The following is a 14,506-nucleotide window of genomic DNA, read 5'->3' as shown; positions in this document are numbered from 1 at the left end:
TCAGTTCCATTGGTTTGATTACAGGTTTTACCTAATACAAGGACAAAATAGAGAGAAAATACAGATTTTCTTTTTCATTCAAACTTTTCAAAAAATAATTGCTTGTTTTAGGTGATTTCTAATTGTTCAATAATTAAGTTGTTGATGCAGCATCAGAGAGCCCATCTTTCTTTCACAGAGCAGAAAGGAGAAAAGACAGACAGAGACTGACATGAAATATCAGTGAGAGAGCCTGATAGAACAGACGTATAATCATTGACATGCACACTTCAAGTGAAATTGAGATAAATGGTTCTGTCCTTCTCCCCTCTCCTCCCTTTTTTCAGATACAGTGTATGAGTTCAGGTTACAGGCAGCAGCAAACAATTTCATTGAAGCAGCCTCAAGGCTGCCCAGAGGTGAGACTTACATTATCACTTCATTTCTTTTGCTTGCTAAACCATGAAAAACGACCTAAACCATGAAAAACTGGGCCTGAGCCTTCATCTTCAAACCTGCAGCTCTTACTTTTCGCTATAAGTTTCATCACAATTTCCTCTTATTTCCCTCTTATCTTCATCATTTCTCCAGCCTTAAAACTTGATTCACCCAGCCATCTCAGTATTAATAACTATTAAACTGTACATTCATTGCACATGGATATTGCAGTATCTAAACATGTTTTTTTTTTCATTTCTCGCAGCCTCTGGATGTTTTCCCCCTTGTGGTGAGTGACATCTATGTGATGATCCTCCTGATGAAAACATTTCTTGTGATGTATTTTGTGGTCTCTCGGGCTACGTCTGCATTAATCCGGATAGATTTGAAAACTGAGTTTTCGTTTCAAAACGCTCTCCCTCCACACTAGCGTTTTCCCAAAGTTTCTCATCCACACTGAAACGTCGATCACCCTACAGCGCACGCGTAAACCCTCATAAAATCTCACTGAGATGATACAGACAGAACAAGACATAATCAAGTTATCACGCAATTCTTCTGGCAGGATCATTTTATTTAGCAAAATATCTCACCATTCACTGATGCATGGTCGCTCTCACTCACCGTTTTGTCTAAAATGCAACTGCTCTCATTTTTTGCCGCAGGACAGCAAATGCGAGTGAATTTTCTGTCATCTTTGCAGGACTGTGATATCAAGAGTGTGCAAAGTAACATATACCGATACAATAATGGTATAAACATTAATATCTATGGGTTCAATATGTGTCACATGACTATACTTGCATCATTGTTTTCAAATATCTCCGTTTTCACAGTCCACACTACAACGCGAAAACGCCGTTTTCAAATGTATCCACTTTGGAGAGCGTTTTCAAAAAGCTTTGTTTTCATTGCTAAAAATGTCGTCTCAGTGTGGACGGAAGGCCAAAATGTGAAAGAAAAGAAAAGATGCTTTTCAAACAAAAACATATTAGTATGGACAAGGCCTCAGATTGCTGGACTGTCAGGAACCTTTGGAGAATCTTAAGGCGTTTAAGGTGGCATGGCACCAAAGGGTTCCACCACTGTGGTGATCTTTTCATTGATAGCAATGTTCAAGCTCTTCCATACACTTCTTCTCCTAACATACATGCCTTTTGATTTTCAAATATAGTTTAAAAAAGAAATTATTATAATATAATTATATATAGAGAGAATAATTACAATATGGGATAAAATGTGTTGTTTAGGTTTCCAGGCGCAAGGTGCTGTTTATAACTGCGTGACCTGTCAGTACGACTCCTGTGAGTTCCCGCTGGATTGCCCCGGTGAGTTGACAGGCTCCTTTACATCTGCACAGTTTTCTGTTCAATCGACGATGATATGTAATTCTATGCAGCCCCCCACCCACCCACTCTCTCCACACTTGACATGATGGATATGTTATAACTCAACCTGACAGAACCACCTCTGTAATTATGTAACGGCATTTACACAACGCAGACATCTATAGCTTTTATCTCTACTTAAGTGCACAGCGAAGTTGTTTAAACGAAACCTTGGGCCTTGACACATTTTCACACATGTGGGTCACCTAAGATGGCAGTCCTTCTCCCACACACTGTGGTATTCATTTCCACTCAGTACAGCTACAATTACTGCTCAACGTATCTTTTCCTTAGCTGCTCTCACCAGAGGCTCTGTTTAAATATTATAATTAGGTGAATGGTGGGCAGACTGTGCTGCCTCTGTCCTTCTGTTGACAAAAGGCATTCAGTTGCAAGGTGAAGTGATACAGATCTGTGTCCAATGTATTTCTTTGTGTGTATGCATGCTTTTACAGTGCAGGAAATCACTGTACAGGAGAACAACAGGACTCAGATGTGGTGTAAGGTCCCTTTCCCACTGCCCACAGGGGCAGAGATTATCTGGAGATATGCAATGGTGAGGAGTTGATCACCATGAATAGCTGACAAAGTTTAAAATGACCAATGAGCAAAATGAATATTAATTACTATTTAAAAAAACCCAAAAAACATTCATTCATTCATTCATGCATTCCCCTTGTTTGTTTTTGTTTTTTTTATCCAGACAAAATTATTGTAAGTTTCTGGCTGGCTGGCTATCCATCCATTCCATTTTTTTGAAAAAAAAAAATTTCAAATGCAGACAAAAGTGTAGTATGTTTGCTGTAGAATTTACCAAAATTTTAGCGGAATGTAGCAATAATTAAAAAAAAAATGTATGCAGACAAAATTACAGTATGTCATAAATTAATTAATTCATCTTGGGGGGGTTTTTTCTTTGTTTTTATTTTTTTTTATTCAAATGCAGACATAATTACAATATGTTTCCTGCAGAATTAACCAATATATATAAATAATATAGCCCCCTCTAATTTTGGTAAATTCTGCAAGACACATACTGTAATTATAATTGTATTATTTTTTATATAGTCCCACTTGCTAAATATTATAGTACTTTAAGGATCAGAATTTTTAAACCTTTCCTTCTTATTCTTTTTTGTACTTACAAACGCTGAACTTGACCTTCAGGAGATAACGATGTTGATGGATCGATTTGATGAGGTCACGGTTGGAGTGGATCCACTTTACTTTATCTCCTCTGCCCGGCCAGAGCACTCAGGCACCTACCAGTGTGAAATATTCTCTCAGGAGCACTCTCTCGTCCGGATCTACTACTACCTCACAGGTAACCAAGCACGTATGAAAAAAAGAATAACAATCCTGTACTGTTGCTCTTGCTGATCTCACATCCTATATACCAAATGTCTGTGGTTTCCACCTCAGTGGTCCCTCTGGCACAGTTAGGCCATGCAGAACTACAGGATGTATTTGAACAGGCTCTCCTCCCAGGAGGCCAGTTCCCTCCCCTGTTCCCTAAGGATCCATTCACCTTGTGGGTGCCCAGTCCCGCCCTTCTCACCACCTGTCTGACTGCAATGTTTCTGCTGGTCTTCCTTATGCTAGGGTAATCATTTTCACAATAATTATTCAGTGTAATTCCTATAATTATTTAATTATTATTATTATTATTTTTTTTTTAAATATATTTCATTTGATTAAAAAGTAAAGTAAAACATTAGAGCATTCTTACAGCAGGGATTCCCAAACTTATTTTTTGTCAGCTGAACCCCTAAAATATTTCCTTGAAGTATACTGTGACGTAGTGATTCTAGATAGGCCTGTAACCCCAATCACGCTTCACAGAACAATACAAATACCAAAATAAGCTCACTTTTACAATTGAAAAACGTTCTTTTTTAATTTAACTCAAAATGGGGACTCGTTTCCTTTTTCCTACATCTTGCTTATTCAAAGCATATCAAAGTGCAAAAACAATTACGAGAACAAAAAAAAAAACATTTTATCTTATGACATAATCATCAAATGAACAATCATTAGATCACAATCATCTTTCAGAACAGATAGAAGAATTTACGAGTCTTCAAAGATAAATGACCTAAACAGATCTAAACAATGTCGATCAATATTCAGACACAATGCTTGTGAAGTTTATCAAGTCATTTTCAGTTCAAAGTCCATAAGGGAAGCAAACTAAACAAAATGCATTTGAAAGTTTTGTCCTTAAGCAAAGCGTTCAAGAGAAGGATGTTTGATGTTTGTGGGCTTGTGTAGATGTGTGTGAATGTGCTGTGTGAAGTATGGGATAAAAGTCCGCTAAACCCATCTTTTCCAAGAGTCAGTTGTGATTTAAAGGTGCCATAGAATGTGAAATTGAATTTATCTTGGCATAGTTAAATAACAAGAGTTCAGTACATGGACATGACATACAGTGAGTCTCAAACACCATAGTTTTCTCTTTCTTATTTAAATCTCGTTTTTGAAAAACACCCCTGAAAAACGGGCGAATCTCCACATAACACCAACTGTGACGAAACCGATGGGATCAATAATATGTACGCCTCTAAAAATTTGCATATGCCAGCCCATGCTCAGTGCCAGGCGAAACTGCACAGCCGAATCATCAGAAGTTCTGCAGGTGAAGAAACAAGCAGGAGGAGGATCATAGGGAAAATGGCAGATCTATCTATAATCTATCTATCTATAATCGGATACCGCTACAGTTTAATTCGAAGTTGTTTAGTTGCTCTGCCCATTTCACCACGGACTGTTACAACAATATCAAGCAGCCAGGCTTCTCTCGGCGTCTCAAACGGACGAAGGGGGCAATTTCAACTAACGTTATATTCCCGCAAGCGGCAAGTAGGGATTTTATTAACGATAATTTACATTGTGTTATCTAGATCCAGCGCGATATTGTTTTTTCCTCGAGAGACATCATGGCTTGCAAACGAGCGAACGAAGCATGGCAGTTGCTCAGTGTTTGGTTGTACAAATGAACACAAAAATATTTTTTTGCTCCTTCATCCGAGCCTCTGGAGAACCAGTGGGTTATGTGAATTTCTGATGTGTAATTGTTCAAATTCAGACAGATAATCTTTCTTTCAAAGTCGTTCAACACTGTTTATGCATCAGTATATCGCGTTGCAGTGATAAGATCTTCATTCACGCGATCAACAGGCTGTCATCTGCTCAGTGCTCATCACTGAAACCTTTTATGTGATGGGAATAGATCTAAATACTTTAAAAAAAACTTCTCATGATTCGTTAATCCCGATAGCTGTAATAGTAAAAACATATAAAAGCTGTAATAGTAAAAGTTTTCCAGATAGCTCTACATGTAATGCCAGATATTTCATATGCAAGCATGTCAGCCAATCACAGCAGTGGGCAACAACACTGAAGTCTCACAGCAGACACGCCCCTTCAAACAGAGTGTTCAAATCAATGGATGAAATCAGGCTAGGAAATATGCCTTTTATTTCTAAATTATAACAAATTTTGATCTAAAAAACATACTAACATTATAAGGGCACCCCAGGAAACATTATAAAATAATAAAATAATCCATTCTATGGCACCTTTAAGGCTCCATTTCGGAGTGAGGATGAACTGTTCAAGGCCTACCTGAAGTCCAACGTGTAATCAGAATATCTGAGGCCTGTCCAAAACTAGATGAAATTCACTCACGGTCACAGCATTCCAACCCCACGCAGTTCAAAACACAGCCGATAAACGAATGGCATCGTGAACATCCGAACACTCGTTCACTGTGTAGCTGACGCAAGTCTTGTGACACGAAAACTTTCAGTCTCGTTGGTTCATGATCAGCATCATACTTCACAGTGCTTACTGTCTGTTGATTAAGCATTTGTATATTCCAAACACTGCTATGGAAAAGAGCAGCTCGCTGGAACCTTTGTAGTCGAAACTCTTCCGCAGCGCAGCAACAAAGCTTTTAAAACACAGTAATCTCAAGTCTTGACTAAATTCTGGCACATTTTAAACGTCTAAAGACTCCAGGCAGTTCAAATTGCTTCAACTTTGGCTCTTGGTGTAGTGGGAAAAAGCCTTCCACCACATGCACACACACCTGCATCTAAATTAACCTGATTCCATTTCCTTCTGGCTACTGACTCCTGACTCCTCCTACTTGTTGCAGTGCATTATGGGTTCTGTAGTTTTTTTCCCCGTCACAATACCCTGTAAGTTAATATTTCAAATATTATAACACATCGCTTGTTCACGGTTCTCATATATCGATTAGTTATGGGGAAAGTTACTTTTAAAATCAATGTGTTAAAATATTACATTACTCCGTGAAAACGTAGCCTAGCTAATTGCATTACTTGATTACTTTTTACGGAAAGTAATGTGTTAGGTTGCTTTTGCATTACTTTTCTCACCTGGGCTGGATTTGCATGTTTGTTTTTTAATAACAAAACCCACAAAAAGTTACATTTTTGGCAAATGTAAAGGCCCTTCACACCAAAAATGAAATGAATAATCCTCAGGCTGAAGGAAACGCAAATTCACTCTTGTGCTGTAGAGGGCGCAAGTCAAACAAACCTTTCAGCTGTGCTGCCATTCTGGAATCTGGATTGCAGAAGAATAGGAAGATCAAAAAATAAAACACAAATGTGATGTTTGGTTATGGGAAGTCATTTTTGCTTATTGGTATGGTTGAATTGGATCATCGAATGTCAGCAGCAAAGTGAGATTAATTACATAAAGAATGTAATTGCAGGTTTGCATAATATGTTTTTGCGTTTCACTGTTTTGATTCATTTTGAGGAATACTGAATGCTCACATTAATTCTAGAACTAAAAAAATCTTTCTTTTTAGTAAACTCTGTGTACACAAACAATGTTCTCAATGCTCGAGTTCATGTGTAGAGCCCCTGGTGATACTTTGAGCAAAGTTTCAAGTTGTATCGAGTGTTTTAAAAATAGTGATTTTTTATGCTATCATAAAAGTGCCCCATTCACAAGGCATTTTAACCTAAAACGAAAATATGGTCAAACTTAAAAGTGGCGTTTCCATTCTAATTATGCTTTTAAACGAAAGTTTGCCTCGGGTAGATTAACAAAAAGAGCCTAGGTTGCATTTTGGCGAGAGTTACCCTTTAAAGACTGCCTGTTTCCCTTCATCATCGTGTTTGTGTGTGTTCTACTACTGTTGTTTTTATTTTTAAAAAGTATTTTAATTTGACTTTTTATTCTTTAATCAGTTATTAGCTTTTCTCCAACTCAGGAACCCCCTTCAGTTCAATCACAAACCTCAGTTTGGGAAACCCTGCATTACAGTAATGAAAATGTGCCTGTGATATTGTCATGAAATATATGTCACTATGCAAAAAAATCTTAGTGGTCCTAACATTAGACATCTAAACATCTTTATGCTCAATGTGATTAATTTATATTTAATCAAATTTTTCACTTCTTGTTTTATTTTATCTCTCCTTGTCCATAGGGTGCTGTATTGGTTATCCAATCAGATTGGGACCAATCTTTCTGATCCAGCCCAAGAAACAAAATCCACAGAAAAGAAGAAATATTTGATTCACTGTTAAACATGAGAAAAACAATAAATAAGGCAATTCCCAAATGATTTAGGACCAAATTATTTAAGAACAACATACTTTAAATATTATATAGAAGTGAGTTTTTGAAAATGACTCGGAGAACATAGGCGAGGCAGTAAATCTGAGCATATGAGTGAGGCTGTACCACTACCTCATGTTATAAAGTCTACTTTATGCTACTAAATATAGCCAGACGTGACTCAAGGCGTTACTCCTTTTACAGTCTTTACTCTGTGTTTTGCTGCTGTTGTCCCAACAACCAATTAACTGGGGAATACTTCTTTGTACAGCACTACAATTTTCCATAATATTTGTTAGGACAGTGTATTTTAGAGCTGCAAATTTTATTACAATGTCTGGATTTTATTGCAGTTCTTCAGATTTAAATACCTTTTTTCATAAATTACAAATATATTTAAATAAAAGTCATCCCTGCTTGTTGATTATCATCATTACCACTGGTCATATTTCTGCTTCTCGTCTCCTTTGGCACTTCCTAATCTTCTCTGAGATAAGATGTCCGCCAACTCAATGCTGAGGTCATGACAGAGAAACCACCCAAAATAGAAGACTACATAGTGTAAACGTAAAGTGGAAAATAGTTCATTTTAATTCAAAGAATGCAATCTGTAATCAACATCCACTGGAGGCAAGCTTGGAGAACCAAAGTGCAGCTTTATTCAAAATATGATCAAACATAAAACAAAGACATGGAACTCGGAACATGAAATGCTTCTCTACTCACTGGCTGTTTAGCTTTTATTATCTTGCCCTTGATGGAACCGTTACAAAGTTATGAAAGTGCTAAATAAATAAATATGTTTATGTTTAAACATTACTCTCTCACAAAGAGTTTCCCTGAAAGAACTAACTATCATTACTATCAGATGTGATAACTATCAGATATCAGATGGGACTTTAAAACTTGTTTTTGAAACTTGACTAATATGTCTTCAAGATGTTGCTGATATCGGTTATTTCCAAAGTTTAAAAAACTGCTAAATGTTTGATGACATTCAACATGAAATGACTGGTTACAAACTTTTTTTATCTTTTTAAAAAATAAAAATAAAACACTGTTGGAGTCCAGCAGAATGTGTCTGTAATTGGATGTCAATTGAAGAAAAAATGTAATCGATGTAAACTGCCAATCCTCTGAAAACAAACTATCTGCCAACTGTAGGCAGCAATATCAAAAGCATATTGATAAAAATGGACAAACATAGGATTTAAACAATTATTTGGCATTAAGTAACAAGATAATATAAACACTTGACACCACCTAAGAAGTTTTTGATCTTGCTTTGCTAGTTTGCGTATATGTATCCCATATTCTGATCATATTTTCTGAGCATATTTCATTTTCTACAATGGTGTTTGAAAAGTAATGTGAATGCCTTGTAAAAAGGGGTTTAAATGGCCATACATGCAAGTAATTGTTGATCATCATGCCACTTCATCAGTATTTAGAAATAATATATAAATATTTTTCTCCATGTTTAATTTAACAATGTATTTATTACATTCAGGACAAAATTATTATATACTCTAAACTGTAGACTAAAAAGATTTATTTAGGGAGATCTATTTAAGGTTGTCTATTGTAAACTGATAAAAAGAAAGGATTCAAAACTCATCAATCACCTTCATATTGTTCCAAACTTGTATAACTTACTTTCTTTTGTGAAATAAAAAAGAAGATATTTTGAACAATATTTCAGCTGTTTTGTCCATACAATGAAAATCAATTGGCTCCAAAACATTGGACCCCACATATGGACAAAAAACAATTAAGTATTTGGCTAAATGTCTTCTTTATTGAAGAAAAAGGTAATTCAGGTTTGGGCCAACGTGAGGATGAGTAAATAATCATTTTTCATTTTTGTGTGTATTATAACTAAGTTTTGAATTAAGCAAAAACCAAACAACCAACTGCAAAACCTAAATACAAGATCACACATTATCAATTATTTTTGGTTTCACTTTATTTTGATGGTCCCTTTAACATATTTAACATTCTGTTGTCTATAAGTAACATTGTCCAATGTTACTAGAGTATTAGTAGACTGGTAGGGTTAGGGTTAGAATAAGTTTGCATGTTAAGTTACTTATAGGTAGAATGTCTGTTGGAGGACCAACACAATAAAGAGTTAGCAGATATTAAGCAGACAGTCTACTAAAACTGAGAGTTAGTTGACATGTAGTGGCAAAGTTACTTATCCTCAACAGAATGTGCAAAGGGGACCTTCAAAATAAAGTGTTATCATTATTTGTTGTATAGTTGTAGCATATGAATATCAGTACAGTGAATGGTGGCCGTTACAGGCATTTATTTATTTTTTTATCAATGAAGCTGATTCATTTGTGGTTGCTGTTGTGGTGTAGCTTTGTTGTGGAGAGTGTAGTGTGTGAGAAGAAAACAGAAATGACAGGCGCATGAACATGCTGTTTGAGGCCTACATAGCTACTCTTACTCAGAGAACTCTGTTTCCTCTTTTAATCATTTCCAGATGTACAGTCTGGGTCTGTAGACCCTCTGACGCAAGGAGGGAAGAAGAGACAGGGTGGGCAGGATCGAAATAATTGCAAACATTTGTTGAGGTTGAAGCATCATTTTTACCATGGCTTGACTGCCAGTAACAGACTGAGGTTTCTTCATTTTTCTCAAGCATAATCACGATGAGTGTTGTGTGTTTAGGTCATTCCATCTTTATATCAGCTTCAATCTGTATATCTGGCCAAATAAAACATGATTAAACAAAATGGAAACCACCAGTTGGAAAAACGCTGGTTGATGTCAGTATAACCGCTTTATCGACCTCTTGATAAAGTTGAATGAGTAAGAATGATACAGGGCAGGGCTATTACTGGAATTTCACTATTTAAACAAAGAATAACGGAAGAACTTCATTGCATTACTGAAAAGTGCAAGTTCATAGCAAGTTCATCTACTCCACATAGAATATGTGTTTTAAATGCCTAAAGATGCGGTCACATATAATGTTGCACATTTAAAGTAATTTCAATACTAAAGGGGGTGGTCACACTACACTTTTCGTTCCATTGACTTCCATTTATACGTATGCGAATGTGGGAGACAGGAAGCTCAAGCGAAGAAGTTTCACATTTTGCTACGTTCCAAAGTTCAAATTCACACCTGTGAATTGGTATCACAAGAAGGGATGTGACCAATAGAAGATTTATATCCCACAGGGTGACCTCTTAGCTGAATTAAAAGAACACAAACTTTAAATCTGCTGGTTCCCTTTCGAGAGGTCTCTCATATTGCGCAAGGCTTAGCTATGGGAAAACCTCCTTTTCTCGCTAAGGGCGGCTGCCCGCAATGTGACGTGGATCTTACCACTCTGCACTGCAAAAAATGCTTTTCTTACTTAGTATTTCTGTCTTGTTTCCAGTCCAAATATCTAAAAATTCTTAAATCAAGAAGCATTTACTAGAGAAGTAGGTAACACTTTAGAATACTGTTCCTTCATTAATGAATAACTACACATGAACAAATGAGTAATGCATTAGTAACACTCTAGTAACTACTATTAACTAACAAGAAACTTTGATTAACGAATTAGTAATAGCGCTCAGCCGGATGTGCTAGTTCACTATTAGCTAATCAATAACTACTATTTTTCATACCTCACTGAAGACTATAAGAACTACTATATACAGGTTAATAAATATTTAGAATGCACAATGTTTAATATAAGGTAATGGTAGCCCATTAGTAATGAATCAAGTGTTACTACATCATTCTAAAGGAACTACTAATAATTTGGATCAGTATTCTAAAGTGAAAAACATGATAACTACCTAATATTGACTGAAGTCATTGTAAGCTTTTAAGGCTTTTGTAAGGTTTTGGATAGTAATGAATCAAGTGTTATTACATCTTTCTAAAGGAATTACTAATTATTTGGATCAGTATTCTAAAGTGAAGATCATGGGAACACACTTGTAATGACTAAAGTGTTGGAATGACTAAATCCATTGGAAGGAATTGCAATTCAAAATCTTACAAAAATCTCAAAAGCTTACAATGACTTCAGTCAATATTTGTCATGATGTTAGAACGAGGAAGCAATAGCAGGTGCAATAAACTCTTTATTGGTAGGTCAGATGAAACATACAAGGCAAACAAACACTGGCGGGTGACGCAGGGACCTCGATGGTCAAACACGGGTGAGTCTGGGCTAGTGCTGAGTGAAGTGATGGTGATGGTGAATTCCGGCGTGAACGATGAACAGAACAGCAAACAGGAAATCCAGGAACGAACACCACACGATCACAGAATGGGAACAGGAACACAGGATCAGGACACCAGACAGCACAAGACTTCAACAACGATCTGACAATGGAGAGGAGAAAACGGTGAGTATTTAAGGAAGTGATGATGAGTCGCAGCTGGCGCCGATGATGATTGCAGATTGATGAATGAGCGTGATTGCTCCGGCCACACCCACAGATCCACGCGACACACACACACATACACAAATAACAAACGCACGAGACAAAAAGAAAGCAATACATTTGTGAACCGTGACAGTACCCCCCCTCCTAGGAACGCCTCCTGGCGTTCCCAGACTCCCTTACCTGTCGATTGTAATCATCGATAAGGGAGTGATCCAGAATGTCTCTCGTAGGTACCCAACTCCTCTCCTCCGAACCGTAACCTTCCCAGTCCACCAAGTACTGGACTCCGCGTCCCCTCCGCCTAGAGTCCAGAATACGATTTACCGAATAAGTAGGTTCCCCATCTACGAGACGCGGCGGGGGAGGAACCGGGACTGGCGGGTTAATCGCTGATCGAAACACAGGCTTAATTTTGGATATATGAAAAATGGGGTGAATTCTCCTGTACGCTGGAGGAAGGTTGAGGCGGACTGCCACCGGACTAATGATCTTGGTGACAGTGAACGGGCCAATGAATTTGGGTGCGAGCTTATTAGAGACGGAACGGAGAGGAATATTCTTAGTAGAAAGCCACACTTTTTGACCAACGACGTATACGGGAGGCTTAGACCGGTGGTGATCGGCTTTAGTCTTGGTGCGCGCCCTCACCTGGAGTAGAGTCTCACAGGCTCTAGTCCAGGTGCGGTGACACCTCTGGACAAAGGCGTGTGCGGAGGGGACCGCGACTTCGGACTCCAGACTGGGAAAGATAGGTGGCTGGTAACCTACACTACACTCAAATGGAGACAGGCCCGTGGATGACACTGGTAAAGTATTGTGGGCGTACTCCACCATAGACAGTTGCTGACTCCAGGAAGAAGGATTCTTGGATACCAAACACCGCAACATTCTTTCCAGATCCTGGTTGGCTCTCTCGGTCTGGCCATTGCTCTGGGGATGAAACCCTGAGGATAGACTGACAGTCGCGCCCAGTAATTTACAAAACTCTTGCCAAAATTTGGACACAAATTGGGGTCCTCTGTCGGAGACCACGTCAATCGGCCATGTAATCGAAAGACGTGATCTACGACGGTCACCGCTGTCTCCTTGGCTGAGGGTAATTTGGGCAAGGGAATAAAGTGAGTCGCCTTCGAGAACCGGTCCACCACGGTTAAAACTACCGTGTTGCCCTGAGAGGGCGGGAGGGCGGTAATAAAATCTAGTGCGATATGGGACCAGGGTCTCAAAGGGACAGGCAGCGGTTGGAGTAACCCATCTGGGGGTCGATTGGAAGACTTACCAATGGCACAAACCGAGCAAGCCAAAACAAAACTGTGAATGTCCCGGGCCATAAGTGGCCACCAGAATCGTTGCTTAACCAGAAAACTAGTACGGGTCACTCCTGGATGACAGGCTACGTTGGAACAATGCCCCCACTGAATAACGTCTGATGCATCTTCTCGTCTGTGGAAGAACGTTGGGACAACACTGCACCTACCCCCACGCGTCGACCTCCACCACAAACTGACGTGAGGAATCAGGGGCTATCAGAATAGGGGCCGAAACAAAGCGGTCTTTCAGTTTGGCAAACGCGGCCTCAGCCGCGTCTGACCACCTGAACGTAGTTCTGGGGGAGGTCAAGGCAGTCAGAGGTGCGGCTAGTTGGCTGAAGTTACGAATAAAACGTCGGTAGAAGTTGGCGAATCCCAGAAACCTCTGCAGGGCCTTGCGGGAATCTGGGATTGGCCACTCCACCACAGCCTTAACCTTCTCAGGGTCCATACGTACTCCCTCAGACGAAATGATGTACCCCAGAAAGGGAACCGACTGTGCGTGGAACTCGCATTTCTCCGCCTTTCTCTAGCAACCTCTGAAGCACTCGTCGGACGTGCTGCACATGTTCCTGGAGAGAAGAAGAAAAAATCAATATGTCATCCAGGTAGACATATATGAACTGATCGACCATATCTCGCAGCACGTCATTGACGAGGGCCTGGAAGACTGCTGGGGAGTTGGACAACCCGAAGGGCATGACCAAGTATTCAAAGTGACCCCTGGGGGTGTTAAAAGCAGTCTTCCATTCATCCCCCTCCCTGATGCGGACCAAAGGATAAGCATTACGCAAGTCCAATTTCGTGAAGAGTGATGCTCCCTGAAACCTCTCGAAAGCTGAAGACATCAACGGCAAAGGATAAGTATTCTTTACCGTGATGTTGTTCAACCCCCGGTAATCAATACAAGGTCGCAGAGATCCGTCCTTCTTCCCCACAAAAAAGAACTCCGCCCCCGCTGGAGAAGAGGAAGGGCGAATGAACTTCGTTGCTAGAGAATCAGAAATGTATTTCTCCATGGCCTCCCTTTCTGGAGCAGAAAGCGAATATAACTTGCCCTTAGACGGAGATTTACCTGGCAATAAATCTATGGCACAGTCGTAGGGACGATGCGGAGGCAGAGAAGCAGCTCGAGACTTACTGAACACCTCCTTCAGGTCGTGGTACTCCGCGGGCACGTTAGACAAATCCACTGCTTTCTCCTGTAACACAGACATAGGAACAGACGAACAGGCAGACACAAGACAGGACTCATGACATTTAGTGCTCCACTCCGTAATGGACCTCCAGAGCCAGTCCACTCTAGGGTTGTGTTGAGTTAACCACGGATGTCCGAGTACTATGGGTGCAAGAGGTGAGTCCATGATGTAAAATGACAGAGTCT

The 14,506-nt window shown here is 39.3% G+C and overlaps 1 protein-coding gene across 3 annotated transcripts in view; it reads left to right on the top strand.

The window, feature by feature from the left end:
• spaca6 (sperm acrosome associated 6) overlaps positions 1 to 8,412 on the top strand; it is a 41,354-nt gene extending 32,942 nt beyond the window's left edge. For all 3 annotated transcript variants that reach the window (XM_084089077.1, XM_084089076.1, XM_084089075.1), the window contains 7 exons: positions 327 to 398; positions 683 to 706; positions 1,668 to 1,745; positions 2,261 to 2,361; positions 2,973 to 3,129; positions 3,228 to 3,408; positions 7,276 to 8,412. In XM_084089077.1, the coding sequence (XP_083945203.1) occupies positions 327 to 398; positions 683 to 706; positions 1,668 to 1,745; positions 2,261 to 2,361; positions 2,973 to 3,129; positions 3,228 to 3,408; positions 7,276 to 7,375 (713 nt within the window). In that variant the 3' untranslated portion in view covers positions 7,376 to 8,412. The remainder of the gene's footprint in view (positions 1 to 326; positions 399 to 682; positions 707 to 1,667; positions 1,746 to 2,260; positions 2,362 to 2,972; positions 3,130 to 3,227; positions 3,409 to 7,275) is intronic.
• The last annotated feature ends 6,094 nt before the right edge of the window (positions 8,413 to 14,506 follow it).

Source organism: Abramis brama (assembly GCF_963993115.1).
Source record: "Abramis brama genome assembly, chromosome: 17".
Classification (NCBI taxonomy): domain Eukaryota; kingdom Metazoa; phylum Chordata; class Actinopteri; order Cypriniformes; family Leuciscidae; genus Abramis; species Abramis brama.
Note: the sequence above shows the minus strand (reverse complement) of the source record. Positions and strands in the feature narration are given on the sequence as shown.